At 44.8% G+C, this 15,321-nt stretch overlaps 1 protein-coding gene across 1 annotated transcript in view; it reads right to left on the reverse strand.

Moving 5' to 3' along the window:
* Positions 1–15,321, reverse strand: part of LOC141100329 (adhesion G protein-coupled receptor E5-like) — a 156,584-nt gene that overhangs the window by 23,288 nt on the left and 117,975 nt on the right. Inside the window, exons 15-17 of the mRNA XM_073588728.1 lie at positions 10,858–11,049; positions 9,066–9,283; positions 3,765–3,831 (exon numbers count right to left, since the gene is read on the reverse strand). Of these exons, the coding sequence (XP_073444829.1) occupies positions 3,765–3,831; positions 9,066–9,283; positions 10,858–11,049 (477 nt within the window). The remainder of the gene's footprint in view (positions 1–3,764; positions 3,832–9,065; positions 9,284–10,857; positions 11,050–15,321) is intronic.

The following is a 15,321-nucleotide window of genomic DNA, read 5'->3' on the forward strand; positions in this document are numbered from 1 at the left end:
AAACAAGACCAGGCTAAGTCACAGAAAACCAGAGAGGTTGGTAACTACGCGGTTTGCAGACCCCTGATCCTAAGCACACAACTAACAGCAGCTGTGGAGTGTACCTACGATGATTCTAGACGCCTCGTCACAGCCGGAGGACTAAGTAAGCCTAAAGCAAGAAAAGGGGAAATCTAAACTGCCCCAGAGCAGACCCCAAAGGAACAGATAGCCCCCACACATGTATTGACGGTGAGACAAGGTAAAAGCACAAACACAGGTAGGAAAATAGACTGAGCAAAAGATGGGGCCCACACTAACTAGAAAGGACAGGAAAGGAAAGATACTGTCTGCAATCTGTAAAAAACCTGCAAAAAAATGCCCAACACGTCTGATAGAAAAAATACCCTCAAGTCACTAGACTTCACCCACTATATCAGCACTCTGGCATGTTCTGAGAACAGAGCAAAAAGAGGCCAATCTAATAAGGGACAAAAAGCAAACTGGCACATACAATGACATAAGAGTGGAAATTCAGCAGAGCCCCAGCCGGGGCTGGCTGACCACACAAAAATTGAATAGACCAAACCAAATCAAATGTGAACATAAGCAAAGACAACTTAGCTTGAGAAGGCAGGAATTGAGCTGGAAACTAAGACCTCAGGAGGCAGGAAAAAAATCACCAGCATGGGAATAGGGAGTCGGCTGTCTTAAATCCAGTCTGAGACTCCAGATGTCCAATCCTCATCCTCATTATCAGGTGGCAGGTCTCTGTTAATTAGATCAGCTTCATTACCTCCTACCACCACCAGAGGGAGCCCGGAAAGAGAACTCACAACTCCTCTGTCAGCACAACCAGCTCCCTCACCAGAAACCAGAGGCAGATCAGAAAATGAGTTCACAACCGGTTCCCCAGCACGTTGCTCGTTCCCACTGATGGAGCAACGTGCTGGGAAACCACTCGTCCTGGCATCATGTGGATGTGACCTATATAAACGTTGTACAGGCTAAGTACACCCCTTCACAGCAGCTGCATCAATAATGGCAGTGGCCTCTTTCAGCAGGATAATGCCCCCTGCCTCAGTGCAAAAATTGATCATGAATGGAGGAACGTGATAAAGAGATGAAGGTGATGACTTGACCTCCAAATTTCTCAGATCTCAATTCAATGGATCATCTATGGCATGTGGTGGAAAATCCTGTCTGATCCCTGTAGGCCATATGCACGACTACTCCTCACAATTTACAGGACTTAAAAAATCTGCTGCTAATGTGTTGATGCCATAAACCAGAAGCCACAAACCTACACAATTTTAAGCTGGGGATTTTACCGTTATGGCTGGTCAGTGTACAGGCTAGTATATGTCATTTTTTATGGGTTGAGTATAGTATTTATCTACGTTATTGATCAGCTTGGTTTTATTAATCTATTTACTATATTCTGGTGCATCATCTGATATCACCTGCAATATCTGTCAAGACTATGTTCACACGTTGCGTTTTTGAAGCGCTTTTTTTTTGCTGCACATTTTTTAAATTCAAATTAAAAGCTGCCTTTTACAGTACCAACTATGACATTTGAGAAATTTCTTGCACAAGATTACTTTTTTTTTCCCCTGACTGAATTGGAAAACTGCTGGGTTTTTGAAAACTGCAGCATGTCACTTCTTTCACCGTTTTTGCAGAGCTGTTTCACCAAAGAAAGTGCAAAAACGCCGCTAAAACACAACCATGCATTTTTTTGCTGCATTTTTGGTGAATAAAACTAATTTTGTTAAACACGTACTGTATACAAATGACACATATAATCCACCCCAAAAAACGTAGCAGAAAAAGCTGGAAAAACTGCTTTTTTGCAAGCAGCTTCTTCACTGCCAAGAGAACAGATTTTGCCACCAAAAAAAAAACACAGCAAAAGCGCTTTGTATGAACATAACCAATACCAGTGAGCAGTGCACAGAGAGTCCATAAGCGCCCGTTACACACTACGATATCGCTAGCAATATCGCTGTAACGTTACCGATTTTGTGACGTTGTAGCGATATTGCTAGCGATATCGCTGCATGTGATACTTACCGCCGACCGGCTCCCCCGCTGGTTATCGCTGATCGCGCGAGAAGCTCCTGGACCATTCCTCGTCGGCCACTTCCTGCGGCGCTTCCTGTGGAGAGACGAGCGACGCGTGGAGCCGGGCGGGAGGACGCAGGATCACCTCGTCTGACAGGTAAGTAGCGACTCCCGACCCCTGCGATGTCGCTGGTGAGATCTGCCTGTGTGGCAGCTCACTAGCAACCACTTAGCGATGTACCAGCAATCCTGACCGCGTCATATCGCTAGTCGGGATTGCTGGTGAGTCGCTAGGTGTAACGGTACCAATATAGATAAACAGCCTTGCAAGGCTTGTCAAAAAGTCAATATTGACTTGTAGCATCCCTGCTTTCAATAGACAAGAGTTCTAGTCCTCTTCTTCTCTGAAGAGACAATTTGCATACTTATTTCGCAGAGGAGCATGCATGGCCTATAAGTCTCCTCACTCTGACATGCCAGGCTTGGCTTGTCACTCTCCACAAGGAGAAACGTTACCCCTTAGATCCCAGTCTTAAGACCCTCACCTAGCCCAATCAAATCTCTCACTTTGCACTGATGAGAGGGCAGTATCCTGAAACACTGTGTCTGCAAATCGAGATTCTGATTTGGCTTTTATTGTAAGTTATGTAACAAGGCTCGTTAAAGAGTCGATATTAACTTTTAGGATTGCTGCTTCCAATAGGTGGCACTAGAGATCTAGTCCTCTTCCTCTCTGAAGAGACAATTTGCATACTTATTTCCCAGAGGAGCATGCATGGCCTATTAGTCTCCTCACTCTGACATGCCAGGCTTGGCTTGTCACTCTCCACAAGGAGAAACGTTACCCCTTAGATCCCAGTCTTAAGACCCTCACCTAGCCAAATCAAATCTCTCACTTTGCACTGATGAGAGGGCAGTATCCTGAAACACTGTGTCTGCAAATCGAGATTCTGATTTGGCTTTTATTGTAAGTCATGTAACAAGGCTCGTTAAAGAGTCGATATTAACTTTTAGGATCGCTACTTCCAATAGGTGGCACTAGAGATCTAGTCCTCTTCCTCTCTGAAGAGACAATTTGCATATACCTAAAGGCCTTTGAAACTCCTAGCAGCAGTGCTGCATTTCAGGTGAATAGGAGATTAGGGGGATGTCTCGGTGGATAGACCACCAATGTTCAGGCATTATTCACATATCTTGAAAAAAATTCAGGCTGGAAAATGCCTCATTTTGTGGAACTAAAACATTAAGGTCCTGATTTGTCAAGCGTTTTTTTTCCAGTTCTCTGGCATAAAATGACTACATGAAATTTAGCAAATTGGTGATTTCTGATGTTTATATGCTTGTCTCGACCTGCTCTGCCAACTTAGTGGATAGAGCTTGGGTGAGATGGGGCGTTACCTGCACCCAATAAATTCATGATAAATTACACCACAATAATTTCGTAAACTACCCTTTTGGCATTGGCTGAAAGCGGCACTAAATTCATTAAGGGATGGATGGGCTCCTCCCTGCACACATGCATGCTCGGCTTGTGTAAGCAGGCTTAAGGGGATTCTCAATGGGAAGGGGGTAAACCGCAGCTAGTTACTTCTGGCACACCTTATCTCCCTTGAGAACAAAGAATTGGGCATAATGGGTTCAGCAGGGATTAGTCTAATGTGAGGGTGCCCACTTTCTTGATGAAGAAGTTTAGAGGTCTGACTTGAAAATGTACTTACCAGGATAATCACACATACGGGTCCCATAAAAGCCCAGATAAAACCTTTCTCAAGAGACAACCAGCAACTGCGAGACAAGATAAGGGAAAGAGTTTAGGAGATTTTTCTCATTTACATGTTTCAATTTTTTATTTTATTTTTTTTAACCAAAAACAGGAAAAAAAATTTAATTAAAAATCAGAAAATTTCACTTTTGCCTAACAAGGAAACCATTTGCCTGACTACTAAAGCTTTTCCCTGTAATTTGCATTGGGACTTCTTAGCAGCGGCGGCTCCTCCATCATGGCTGCACTTTCAGAAAAGAAGAGGATCATTTTCAGTATAGATTATCAGTAGCTTATGAAAATTACAGCTTTGAACCTCAACAGACAACTCTTGAAAAGAACCTGTCTGTATAAAGACCTACATGAATCTGCAGAACGATGGGTGGGCTTCTTCATTCTGGGAATGCTTTTTTCTAGAGGTAACTTTTGACGCTTCCAGATCCCCTACTGGTCTCTGCTTTTTGCTGTAGTGATGATCTCCTAACATGGACATATACAGTAGTTTTGAGAACTTTATTAGTGATGAGCGAGTATACTCGTTGCTCGGGTTTTCTTGAGCATGCCCGGGTGTCCTCCGAGTATTTTGGCGTGCTCGGAGATTTAGTTTTCGTTGCCTCAGCTGCATGATTTGTGGCTGCTAGACAGTCTGAATACATGTGGGAATTCCCTAACAAACAGGCAATCCCCACATGTATTTAGGCTGTCAAGCAGCCGCAAATCATGCAGCTGTGTCGACAGAAACTAAATCTTCGAGCATGCCAAAATACTTGGAGGACACCCGAGTTTGCTCAGGAAAACCCGAGCAACAAGTATACTCGCTCATCACTAAACTTTGTTGATAACCCAGTCAAATTCCTGTTACTGATCCTGGTGGATCTTCCAACACAGGCTCTAGTGTCTCGCTACGTGATGAAGGGGGCTAGTTGTTTGGCTCGGTTCATTAGCCTTCACCATCAGGTATGATTCAGAGATTTAGAAGTGAATCGCTTGGCTAAATGACTGCGAAAATTGACAGGGAGTTTAATCAGAGCCTTCTTTTAGTTTTCAGAAGGGGAAGTATATCATTTTGATAAATTAAAAATTCTCTAAAACAACTACAGATTTTATTTTTCTAAAAAGCCATCATGGGATGCACAAGTCCACAAAAATATATATTTTCTAAACTATAATGCATTATTTATTATTATGAACTATTAATTATAAACAGGTCTGTCTGACCGTGGTCCGTATGGCTGCATCAAGTGTGGCTCTTTAAATGTACAACAGAAATATGTGGGTCACCCTCCCAGGGCTGTGGGGTACTCGGTACCGGGCCGGTCTCTCAGAGGGGATTGTCACAGCAGCGGTGACCCGGTCCGTGGCCCTGGGCCCTCATGTAAAAGGGGTTGAGTTGGGAATAAAGTTTATAAGTGATTCGTGACGCCACCTGTGGTGTTCGGCAAGGGAGGTGTTAAGCCGACGCTGCAAGCAGATCCTCTGGGACAGATGGTTTAGTGCAGCAATGATGTTGTAGCCCTCCACAGGTAGGGCTGTTGGTCCCAGGGCAGTGTAGCTGAATGTTTAGGAAGAGGGTGCAGTGTTTGGCACAGAGATGTAGCAGTGCTGAGGATGTTGCAGGAAGGAGGCAAGGACACAACAGGGTGCAGTTTCTTTACCTTTACTTGGCAAACACAGTCCAGGGTCCTGATTACAGATGGCACAGGAGCAGGCTAGCCTGGAAGCAACTCAGGAATCTCTCTATCAGATGGGTTGTGTAGTCTTCTTCCTAGCGCTGGCTTGAGGTACATGCAGTACAGTGTTACACTGAAGTTCCTCCTTCTTATCTTCTCTTAGAACTACCTCGTATGGCAGACAGCTGTAGCCCTCTATCTCTCTTGGCTCACCCGTCGCTGTTGTGCCTCCGAGTCTTAGTTGGGAATAGAGCATTTACAGCTTCCTATTTCTCTGGTTTCTGTTGCAGGACCTTCAGTATCCATACAACCGTGGAGACCAGGCTCCAGTTCATGCACTATCACTGTGAGGGAGCTCTCTATCCTCAGCTCAACCTCCAGCTTCTCTCCACACGTCTACACTCGTTGCCCTCCTCACACTAACTCCTAATTTCCCTTCCTGGCCCTCAGAGAGCACTCCTCCCCCAATTCTGGTTTAGAGCTCCCTCTGCTGGCCTGGAGTGGGAATTGTGTTGCATGACATGGTTAACTGCTAGAGAGACCCTTCATTGCCTCCAAGCTTGACATCACCCTCCCTGGAGGAAGGCAATGCCACTGCGGCAACCATACTCCTGGGGGCGCCGCATATGCCAGAAATGAACCAGCAGTGACCAGAAGATAAGAGTAACCACTCTTTATTAAATGTACTTAGCTTTTCTTTTTCCCAACAGTTAGTCTTTCACTATGCTTACCTATTCCCTTACAGTTTTTGCTCTACTAACACTCACTCTCCTTCACTATCCCCACACCCCAGCACCCTCTAAACAAATAATCATTGCCCCTTCCCTCTTACCTCCCTACCTGACATCTTCTGCAAGACCCGCTCCTCAACCTCAGACCTATTCTACTGAAACATAAATAAGAAGGTCACTCTCCATCTCCCACCTGCTCTCCTGCTCTCTACTTTTCTTCACTGCATTAATTCCCCTCCTATCGCTCACAACCTAATATGAACTACCGCAATCTCTCCTCTATAAAACCCGTGCCATTGACTCTCATCTCTCTGCTTCCTCTCTCTGGAGCAGTTTGGAACGTTGGCTCCTTCTGCAATAAACTCCATGTGATCCACTACCTCTTTACGTCTCGCAATCTTTCCTTTCCAGACCTCACTGAAACATGGCTAACACCCTCCAACACTGCCTCACCTGCTTTGCTGTGTTATGGCGGCCCCAATTTCACCTACAATCCTAGCCCTGGCACCAGACATGGTGGAGAAGTGAGTCTTTTCCTTTCTATCAAATGCACCCTCAACCCAATTCGACCCCTACACTCACTTATCTTCCCTTCTTTAAAGTGCGCTCTGCCCGTATTTACTCTTCCTACAACCTCCAAGTGGCCATCATATACCAACCTCAAGGCCTGGCCTCTACCTTTATTCACCAATTCTCCACCTGGCTTCTTAACTTTCTCTCTGCTGGTAGTCTCGCCATCATAATGGATGACTTCAAAATCCCCACTGACACCCGCCAGCCAGCAGCCTCCAAACTCCTGTCATTTACTTCATCTTTTGGACTTACATAGTGGTCCTCCTCAGCCACCGACACAGACGGACAAACATTAGACCTTATCTTCACCCGTCTCTGCTCCCTATCCACCCTCACAACCTCCCCTCTCCCGCTATCTTTCTGATCCCTGTCCTCCTCACTTGTCACCCATGTCCAGCAACTAGCGCACCCCCACAGAAGCCTCGCACGTCTAGACAGTCGCATACTTTCTGACTCTATTCTACCACTGGCATCCATATCCTCACGACACAGTCAGTGCAACTGCTTTATACAATGCCACTCTCGCATCAACCATTGACGTGGTTGCCCCTCTCATGCATGGCAAAGTGCAACAAATCACTAGACAACCCTGGCACAATAACCTCATAAAAAAGCTTCGGAAAGTGTCCAGGGTTGCGGAGCGGCGTTGGAAGAAAACACATTCGCAAGATGACTTCACTGCATTCAAACAATCTACACTCGCATTCATGTCACCCCTTACCTCTGCTAAACAGGCCTACTTAACAACCCATATATCTTCCTTATCCTACAACTCTAAATAGTTAATCAACACTTTTAACTCCCTCCTCCGCCCACCACTGCCCCCCTCCGACCTCCCTCATCTCTGCTGAGGACTTTGCCACACACTTCAAAAATAAGATCTACCAAAACTAGGCAATTCTTTATTTTTCAACAACCGCAACCCCTTCGTATAACAGACCAATGCCCAAACCCCATAACCTCCCTCTCCAACATCACTGAAGAAAAGCTTACTCATCTCTCCAAATCACACCTCACCACTTGTGCACTTGACCCCATCCCACCTCCTCCCCAACCTCACCATCACACTTATTCCATCTCTAACCCATCTCTTCAACCTATCACTAACTTCTGGTACTTTACTTACCCATCTGCTTTCAAACATGCCACAATCACGCCTATCCTCAAAAAGCCATCTCTAGACCTGACCTCTTCGACCAGCTATCGCCCCATATCGCTGCTCCCATTCGCTTCCAAACTCCTGGAGCAGCACGTCCACGCTGAACTTTCCTCCCATTTCTCATCTAAAGGGGGTTTTACACATAGCGATATCGCTAGCGATATCGCTATACCGTCACCGATTTTGTGACGTTATAGCAATATCGCTAGCGATATCGCTATTTGTGATACTTACCTCTGACTGGCTCCCCCCGCTGTCCATCGCTGATCGCGCGAGAATGTCCGGCTCCATTTCTCGTCGTCAGCTTCCTGCTGGGCTTCCTGCTGTGACGACGAGCGACGCGTGGAGGTGGGCGGGAGGATGTCAGGATCGCTGTGTGTGAAAGGTGAGGATCGTGTGCTGTGTCGCTGCTGCATCGCTGTGAGATCTGCCTGTGTGGCAGCTCACTAGCGATCATTTAGCGATGCACCAGCGATCCTGACCGGGTCGTATCGCTGGTGCATCGCTAAACGTAAAGGGGCCTTAACTCGCAGAAAACACATTTAGGGATTAACAAGATAGGAAGAAGTGTAGGACATTGTGTAAGAAAGCAAATGACAAAAGTGGTTAGGGTGTAAGGCTATATATTTAGAAAATACATTTTTGGTACCAGCCCAGCCCTTTAAAGGGTTATTCTCTTCTTCATAGATGGATATTGTCGGATAGTACTTGTAAAAACAAGCACTTTTGGTAATTTACTGCTTATTAAAATTTGCAGGTTCTTGAGATAATAGTACTTTTCTTTTGTTCACAGCTTGTTGCCTAGGAGACCGACCACCGCTGATATCTAGCTTGATGCACTGTGCTCCAGTAATCCTGCCCACCTTCAAAACATTTCTAACAAGCTCAACAGAAGAGTGACTGTAAGCACCGCACATATTCTCCTGTTTAGCAGTGGTGGTCGGTCTCCAAGGCAACTATCTGTAAACAAAAGAAGCATTAAATTGCAACACTGCCTTTATTTCCAAGCATTTTACTTCAATACTCATTTATGAAGATGGGAATACCCTTTAAATCTAATCTTTTCTATATTTTGATAGATTTACAGCACATCATGAACCTTTCCATCATTCACCATTACTCACTATTTTTTGGTGCCGTATCCTTGATGATAAATGGCTGCACTGATTATGATGATCACGGCTGGCGTGCCGTACCCCACTGCCAGGAGGTATCTTTTCTTAAGGTGGGTCTTGAATACAGTTACTAACATGCGGTAAAGCTCCAATCCTTCCAGAGCCATCCAACAGAAGGAGCAGAGGTATAAAGCATGAAGGAGCGCTGCAACTATCCCGCAAACCACCTATGAAGCAAAAACCAAACATAAAAAGCCATGACATAAGACAGGACAAGGCCACAATTACCACCTGATCACAGCAGTCAATGGTTTCGAGAAAAATTCTTAATTAACTCAAGGAACAACGGGGCAAGAAGAGTCAAAAGGTTGTATAGTTACAAACATTTGTATAAAATTATATATATGGATGTACTGTACACCCAACATGTCTCAAGATGAATGGAGTGAGATGACAAGTTTGGAAAAAAAACAACACGGTTTTGTGATGCTCTGTTTGGAAATGTTTATGCTATATGTGTCTATATGTGGCCACCCAGTGGTTGTAATGTGAGTTGCAGCCTGTTTAGAATTTTGCTAGCATTTTCTTGTAATATATTGAATTTGTATAATGAGTAATTAGAGGTCTTAATTAAATTCATGGAAAATTATAGAAGATGAACACAATGATAGAACTATTTTGTACATTGCATTGTCCAAGTGAGTCCATAACGACCCTAATCCTATATGAAAGTTTGCCCACGCACCTAACATAACTGACAGCTCCTCAGTGTCCCTCCTCCCTGCTGAGATCTCACACTGCTCAGTACAAGCTGCAGCTGTCAGTCAGGCTGGGTGGGTGGGAGGAGACTGAAGACACTTGGATTCCTGAACTCTTACTCTTTAGGTTCACATAACTGTATTTTTCATCTGGGTGCTGTCCGTGATAAAAACGTACGTCAATCGGACCAATGTTATTCAATGGGGATGTTCAGATGCCATTTTTTTTTAATATGGACCAAATGTCTGAATGAACAAAAAAGCGCAGCATATATTATTCTCCTTCATATATAGGATGAGATTCACCCTTCCAAGGCCATGGGTGCACACAAAAAATTGGATCCTATTCAAAATCGACCATATAGCATCCAATTTTTACGGATGCTTTGCAATTCTCAAAATACAACACTGTATTTGGTCGTTTAATTTTTATTATGTCTATAGACGGATAAAAATACAGATGGAAAATCAATCATTTTTTTTTCTGGATGAAAACTGGATGATTTTTTTTTTATACGCTTACGGGAACTAAACGGGGTTAAATAAAGTTCATGTCATGTCTTTAAAGTGTCTCCTGATGGAATCCGTTCCAAATTAGACACTATTCAATGAAAAGACTGCAGAAAACACTACAGGAGAAAAACTCTCCTAAACTTTTTAAAAACTCTTCAAAACTGATTTAGTAAATGAAAAACCCATAAAAACTCCCCAGAGACCGAGCGTTTCCAGATGCGGTTTGCGCTACAAAAGTAGTAGCTCAAAACAGTCTATGTGCAGATACCATAAAATTTGCAAAAAAATAGACAGAGTCTGCACCCACTGGATTACATGGTCTGTGTTAAATCTGGCGCATGCGCAGTGAAGCAAGGTGTGGTGTTTTTCTATTCACCTGAGCAATGCGGATGCCTCCTCTAACAACTGAACTCAGCAAGCAGTAAATCGTTTTGCATTTATATAAAATATAAAATAAAATCCAGTAATATATAATACTGTAAAACTGTAGATCATAGATACGGTATACGTTAAATGTTATAAAACTTTACCTGGTTCCAAACCGCTGTGATTCCAAGGAGAAATAGGCAGTTGCCAAACAAAAGACTGATACACAGGTGCGTGTGAATGGTGTTACGTGTTCCCCGGATAGAACGGCAAAAGCAAAAAGTGATGATGGCCAGCACAAGGCACAGGATCGAGATGGAGAGCCCAATTTGTGTAATGAGAGTCAAAGCCCAGGTCTGGAATACAAAGTGTGAGGATTATGTTACACAACTTTTATTTTATGCAGAATCAGACTTGAAATAATAAAAGACTCAAATCAATTACAAAAAATTTTTTCTCAATTGTTACAATATTACCATAGAAAAAAATTGATTTTTGTACCGCCGGTGGCCCTACACGCTTCCCTGATCATTCACCGCTGTGGGCCCCGTTCTGCAATTGCTCCTCCTGCTGCCTGGGGTCTGCGTATGTTTCGCAGATCTCCGGGCACTGTGCTTATGATGTGCGCCATCCTAAAGTGTCTCCAGCCAATGGCTGGGAGACACTTATTATTTAAGGCACCTCAACCTCATGGGAGGTGCATGAGCAATGTGTTCACTCTGTCTTGTTGCATGCTTGCCAGTTCTCAGGTCCCCACCATCAGCTTGTACCTGCCTGTCCCTGCTTGCCCCTGCCAGTACCTGTATTCTATCCATGCCTGCCAGCACCTGCCTGCATATCAGCCATGCCGGCCAGCACATGTCTGCACTTGCCGTGCCTGTCTGCATAACAGCCTGAACCTGTCATGCCAGCCTGTATAACAGCAGTAACTGCCTGCATCTACCATGTTAGCATGTATACCAGCCGTACCTGCCTGCACCTACCATGCCAGTTTATTTTCCAGCAGTACCTGCCTGCACATGCCGTGCCTGCCTGTATACCAGCCGCACCTGTCAGTACCTACAATGCCTGTCTGTACTACCCAAGTCTACCCATTCCTGGCCATTCCAACTTATGGCATACCACTCGTCCGTATTCATCGCTAGTGTGATCAGTTACTGTTTTAGGTAGTTTAGAGATTTGTTTGGAGAGAAGCAAGTACAATCTCAGTCAGTTTAGCCATGTTGGGTGTGTGCTGACTAGTAGACCTACAAGAAGGTAGCAAGTTCAGATCACAAGAAACAGTGGCGGTAGTTCCTCACACAACAGGCCAGTTGAGGCACCTTAGAAAGATTACAGAAAGAAGAACAGAAAGTGATTACTAGTTCTAGAGGACTTAGTGAAGAAATACAGGACCAACCAGGCTGGGGCATTTTCATATAAGAAGTCTATTGACCTGGGTGACGTAGATATAGTGGGTGGGAAGTCACAGCAACATACATTGACTTGCGTGGCTCTAAGATGGAGGTCTTCAGTAAAGCTTGTTGTACAACTCTAACATATTCTACAAGTGTTGTGCCTCCACTCGAAACCACCAAGTTCATGCTATGTGTTACAGATGATAAAATTAAGAAGAATCCTTGCTGTCAATTGTATATATGTTCAGTATTTCGATCAAGTAAACAACAGTTTCTTTTTTTTTAGATATGTCTGTCTTTTTCATCGTGGAAACCATGGGTCCCAACATAAGGAAATATGAGGTTGTATGTGATTGGAGAGTAAAAGCATATCACATGTTGGAATGTGTACACATCCAGGGATTCCTATATTAGATGATATGGGACCACGAGGTTACGCCTCACCACGTTTGGTCTCTTAGGCCAGGGTCACACTAACCGACGCAAAATACGGTCCGTATTTTACATGCGTAATACGGATGAATGACCCCTAAATAGTGCTCCGTATGTTATCCGTAAGCAAGGTGTGGTCGCGTATTTTGCACATGTCAGCATCCGTATGTAATCCGTATGGCATCCGTATGCCGAGATTTTCTCGCCGGCTTGCAAAATGGACATATAATGGAACCCTATGACAGGGTTTCTAACAGAAACCAAAGAATAGATATAGACACATAGAATGCATCTATATATACACTCACTGGCCACTTTATTAGGTACACCATGCTAGTAACGGGTTGGACCCCCTTTTGCCTTCAGAACTGCCTCAATTCTTCGTGGTAGAGATTCAACAAGGTGCTGGAAGCATTCCTCAGAGATTTTGGACCATATTGACATGATGGCATCACACAGTTGGCGCAGATTTGTCGGCTGCACATCCCTGATGCGAATCTCCCGTTCCACCACATCCCAAAGATGCTCTATTGGATTGAGATCTGGTGACTGAGGAGGCCATTTGAGTACAGTGAACTCATTGTCATGTTCAAGAAACCAATCTGAGATGATTCGAGCTTTATGACATGGCGCATTATCCTGCTGAAAGTAGCCATCAGATGCCTGTTCTTAGCTGAGAGGAGTGGTACCCAGTGTGGTCTTCTGCTGCTGTAGCCCATCTGCCTCAAAGTTCGACGCACTGTGCGTTCAGAGATTCTCTTCTGCCTACCTTGGTTGTAACGGGTGGCAATTTGAGTCACTGTTGCCTTTCTATCAGCTCGAACCAGTCTGCCCATTCTCCTCTGACCTCTGGCATCAACAAGGCATTTCCGGCCACAGAACTGCCGCTCACTGGATTTTTTTTCTTTTTCGGACCATTCTCTGTAAACCCTAGAGATGGTTGTGCGTGAAAATCCCAGTAGATCAGCAGTTTCTGAAATACTCAGACCAGCCCTTCTGGCACCAACAATCATGCCACGTTCAAAGGCACTCAAATCACCTTTCTTCCCCATACTGATGCTCGGTTTGAACTGCAGGAGATTGTCTTGACCATGTCTACATGCCTAAATGCACTGAGTTGCCGCCATGTGATTGGCTGATTAGAAATTAAGTCTTAACACACAGTTGGATAGGTGTACCTAATAAAGTGGCCAGTGAGTGTATATACTAGCTGAAGAGCCCGGCGCTGCCCGGGCAGAGTAACTAACTGTGGTTAGTTATAGCAAATTATAATTATCCTCCATCCCATAGTCATGTGCCCATATACCCATCATACATCTCCACGATCCCATAGGCCCGTGCCCATATACCCATCATACATATCCTCCATCCCATAGTCGAGTGCCCATATACCCATCACACATCCTCCATCCCATAGTCCCATGCCCATATACCCATCATACATATTCTCCATCCCATAGTCCCATGCCCATATACCCATCATACATATTCGCCATCCGATAGTCGAGTGCCCATATACCCATCACACATCCTTCATCTCATAGTCCCATGCCCATATACCCATCATACATATCCTCCATCCCATAGTCCCGTGCCCATATACCCATCATACATATCCGCCATCTCATAGTCCCGTGCCCATATACCTGTCATACATATCCTCAATCCCATAGTCCAGTGCCCATATACCCATCACACATCCTCCATCCCATAGTCCCGTGCCCATATACATATCCGCCATCCCATAGTCCCGTGCCCATATACCCGTCAAACATATCCTCCATCCCATAGTCAAGTGCCCATATACCCATCACACATCCTCCATCCCATAGTCCCGTGCCCATATACATATTCGCCATCCCATAGTCCAGTGCCCATATACCCATCATACATATCCACCATCCCATAGTCCCATGCCCATATACCCATCATACATATCCGCCATCCCATAGTCCCGTGCCCATATACCCGTCATACACATCCTCCATCCCATTGTCCCGTGCCCATAGGCACGGGACTATGGGATGGCGGATATGTATGACAGGTATATGGGCACGGGACTATGGGATGGCGGATATGTATGATGGGTATATGGGCATGGGACTATGAGATGAAGGATGTGTGATGGGTTTATGGGCACTCGACTATGGGATGGCGAATATGTATGATGGGTATATGGGCATGGAAAAAAGTCAGAAACTTTCCCATGGTAATTAGATCATCTACAGGCAGCCATTGAGGTTGCGCAGAGCTGAATCAATTCATTTTGTAGTAGATTACAGTGAAGCTGGTCGCATTAGCACCGGTCCTCATTGTAAACTATTTAACCCCTTCTGATGGATTGCAGCGTGGGACATGACTGAACGGCGGAGAGGTAAGGATATTGGTGATTTTTTATGTTTTTTTTTTGCAGGTCATGGTTTTTTTTGGGATTACCAGACTAATAAAAATTTGTCAAAAACTTGGTGTACCGTATATACTCGAATATAAGCCGAGATTTTCAGCCCAAAAAATTGGGCTGAAAGTCCCCCTCTCGTCTTATATTCGAGTCATATACAAAGGGAGTCAGAGGGGGAGGGGGGGCGGGGGTGTCAGGTCATACTTACCCGTCCTGACGCTGTGTATTGAGCCCCCAGCTTCTCCCCGTGCTCTCTCTTCCTGCCTTCAGCGGTCACGTGGTGCTGCTCATTAAAACTCATGAATATGCGCATATTCATGAGTTTTAATGAGCGGCACCACGTGACCGCTGAAGGCAGGAAGAGAGAGCACGGGGAGAAGCTGGGGGCTCAAGACACAGCG

Source organism: Dendrobates tinctorius, unplaced genomic scaffold (genome assembly GCF_039654945.1).
Source record: "Dendrobates tinctorius isolate UK_male_01 unplaced genomic scaffold, ASM3965494v1 ptg000104l, whole genome shotgun sequence".
NCBI lineage: Eukaryota > Metazoa > Chordata > Amphibia > Anura > Dendrobatidae > Dendrobates > Dendrobates tinctorius.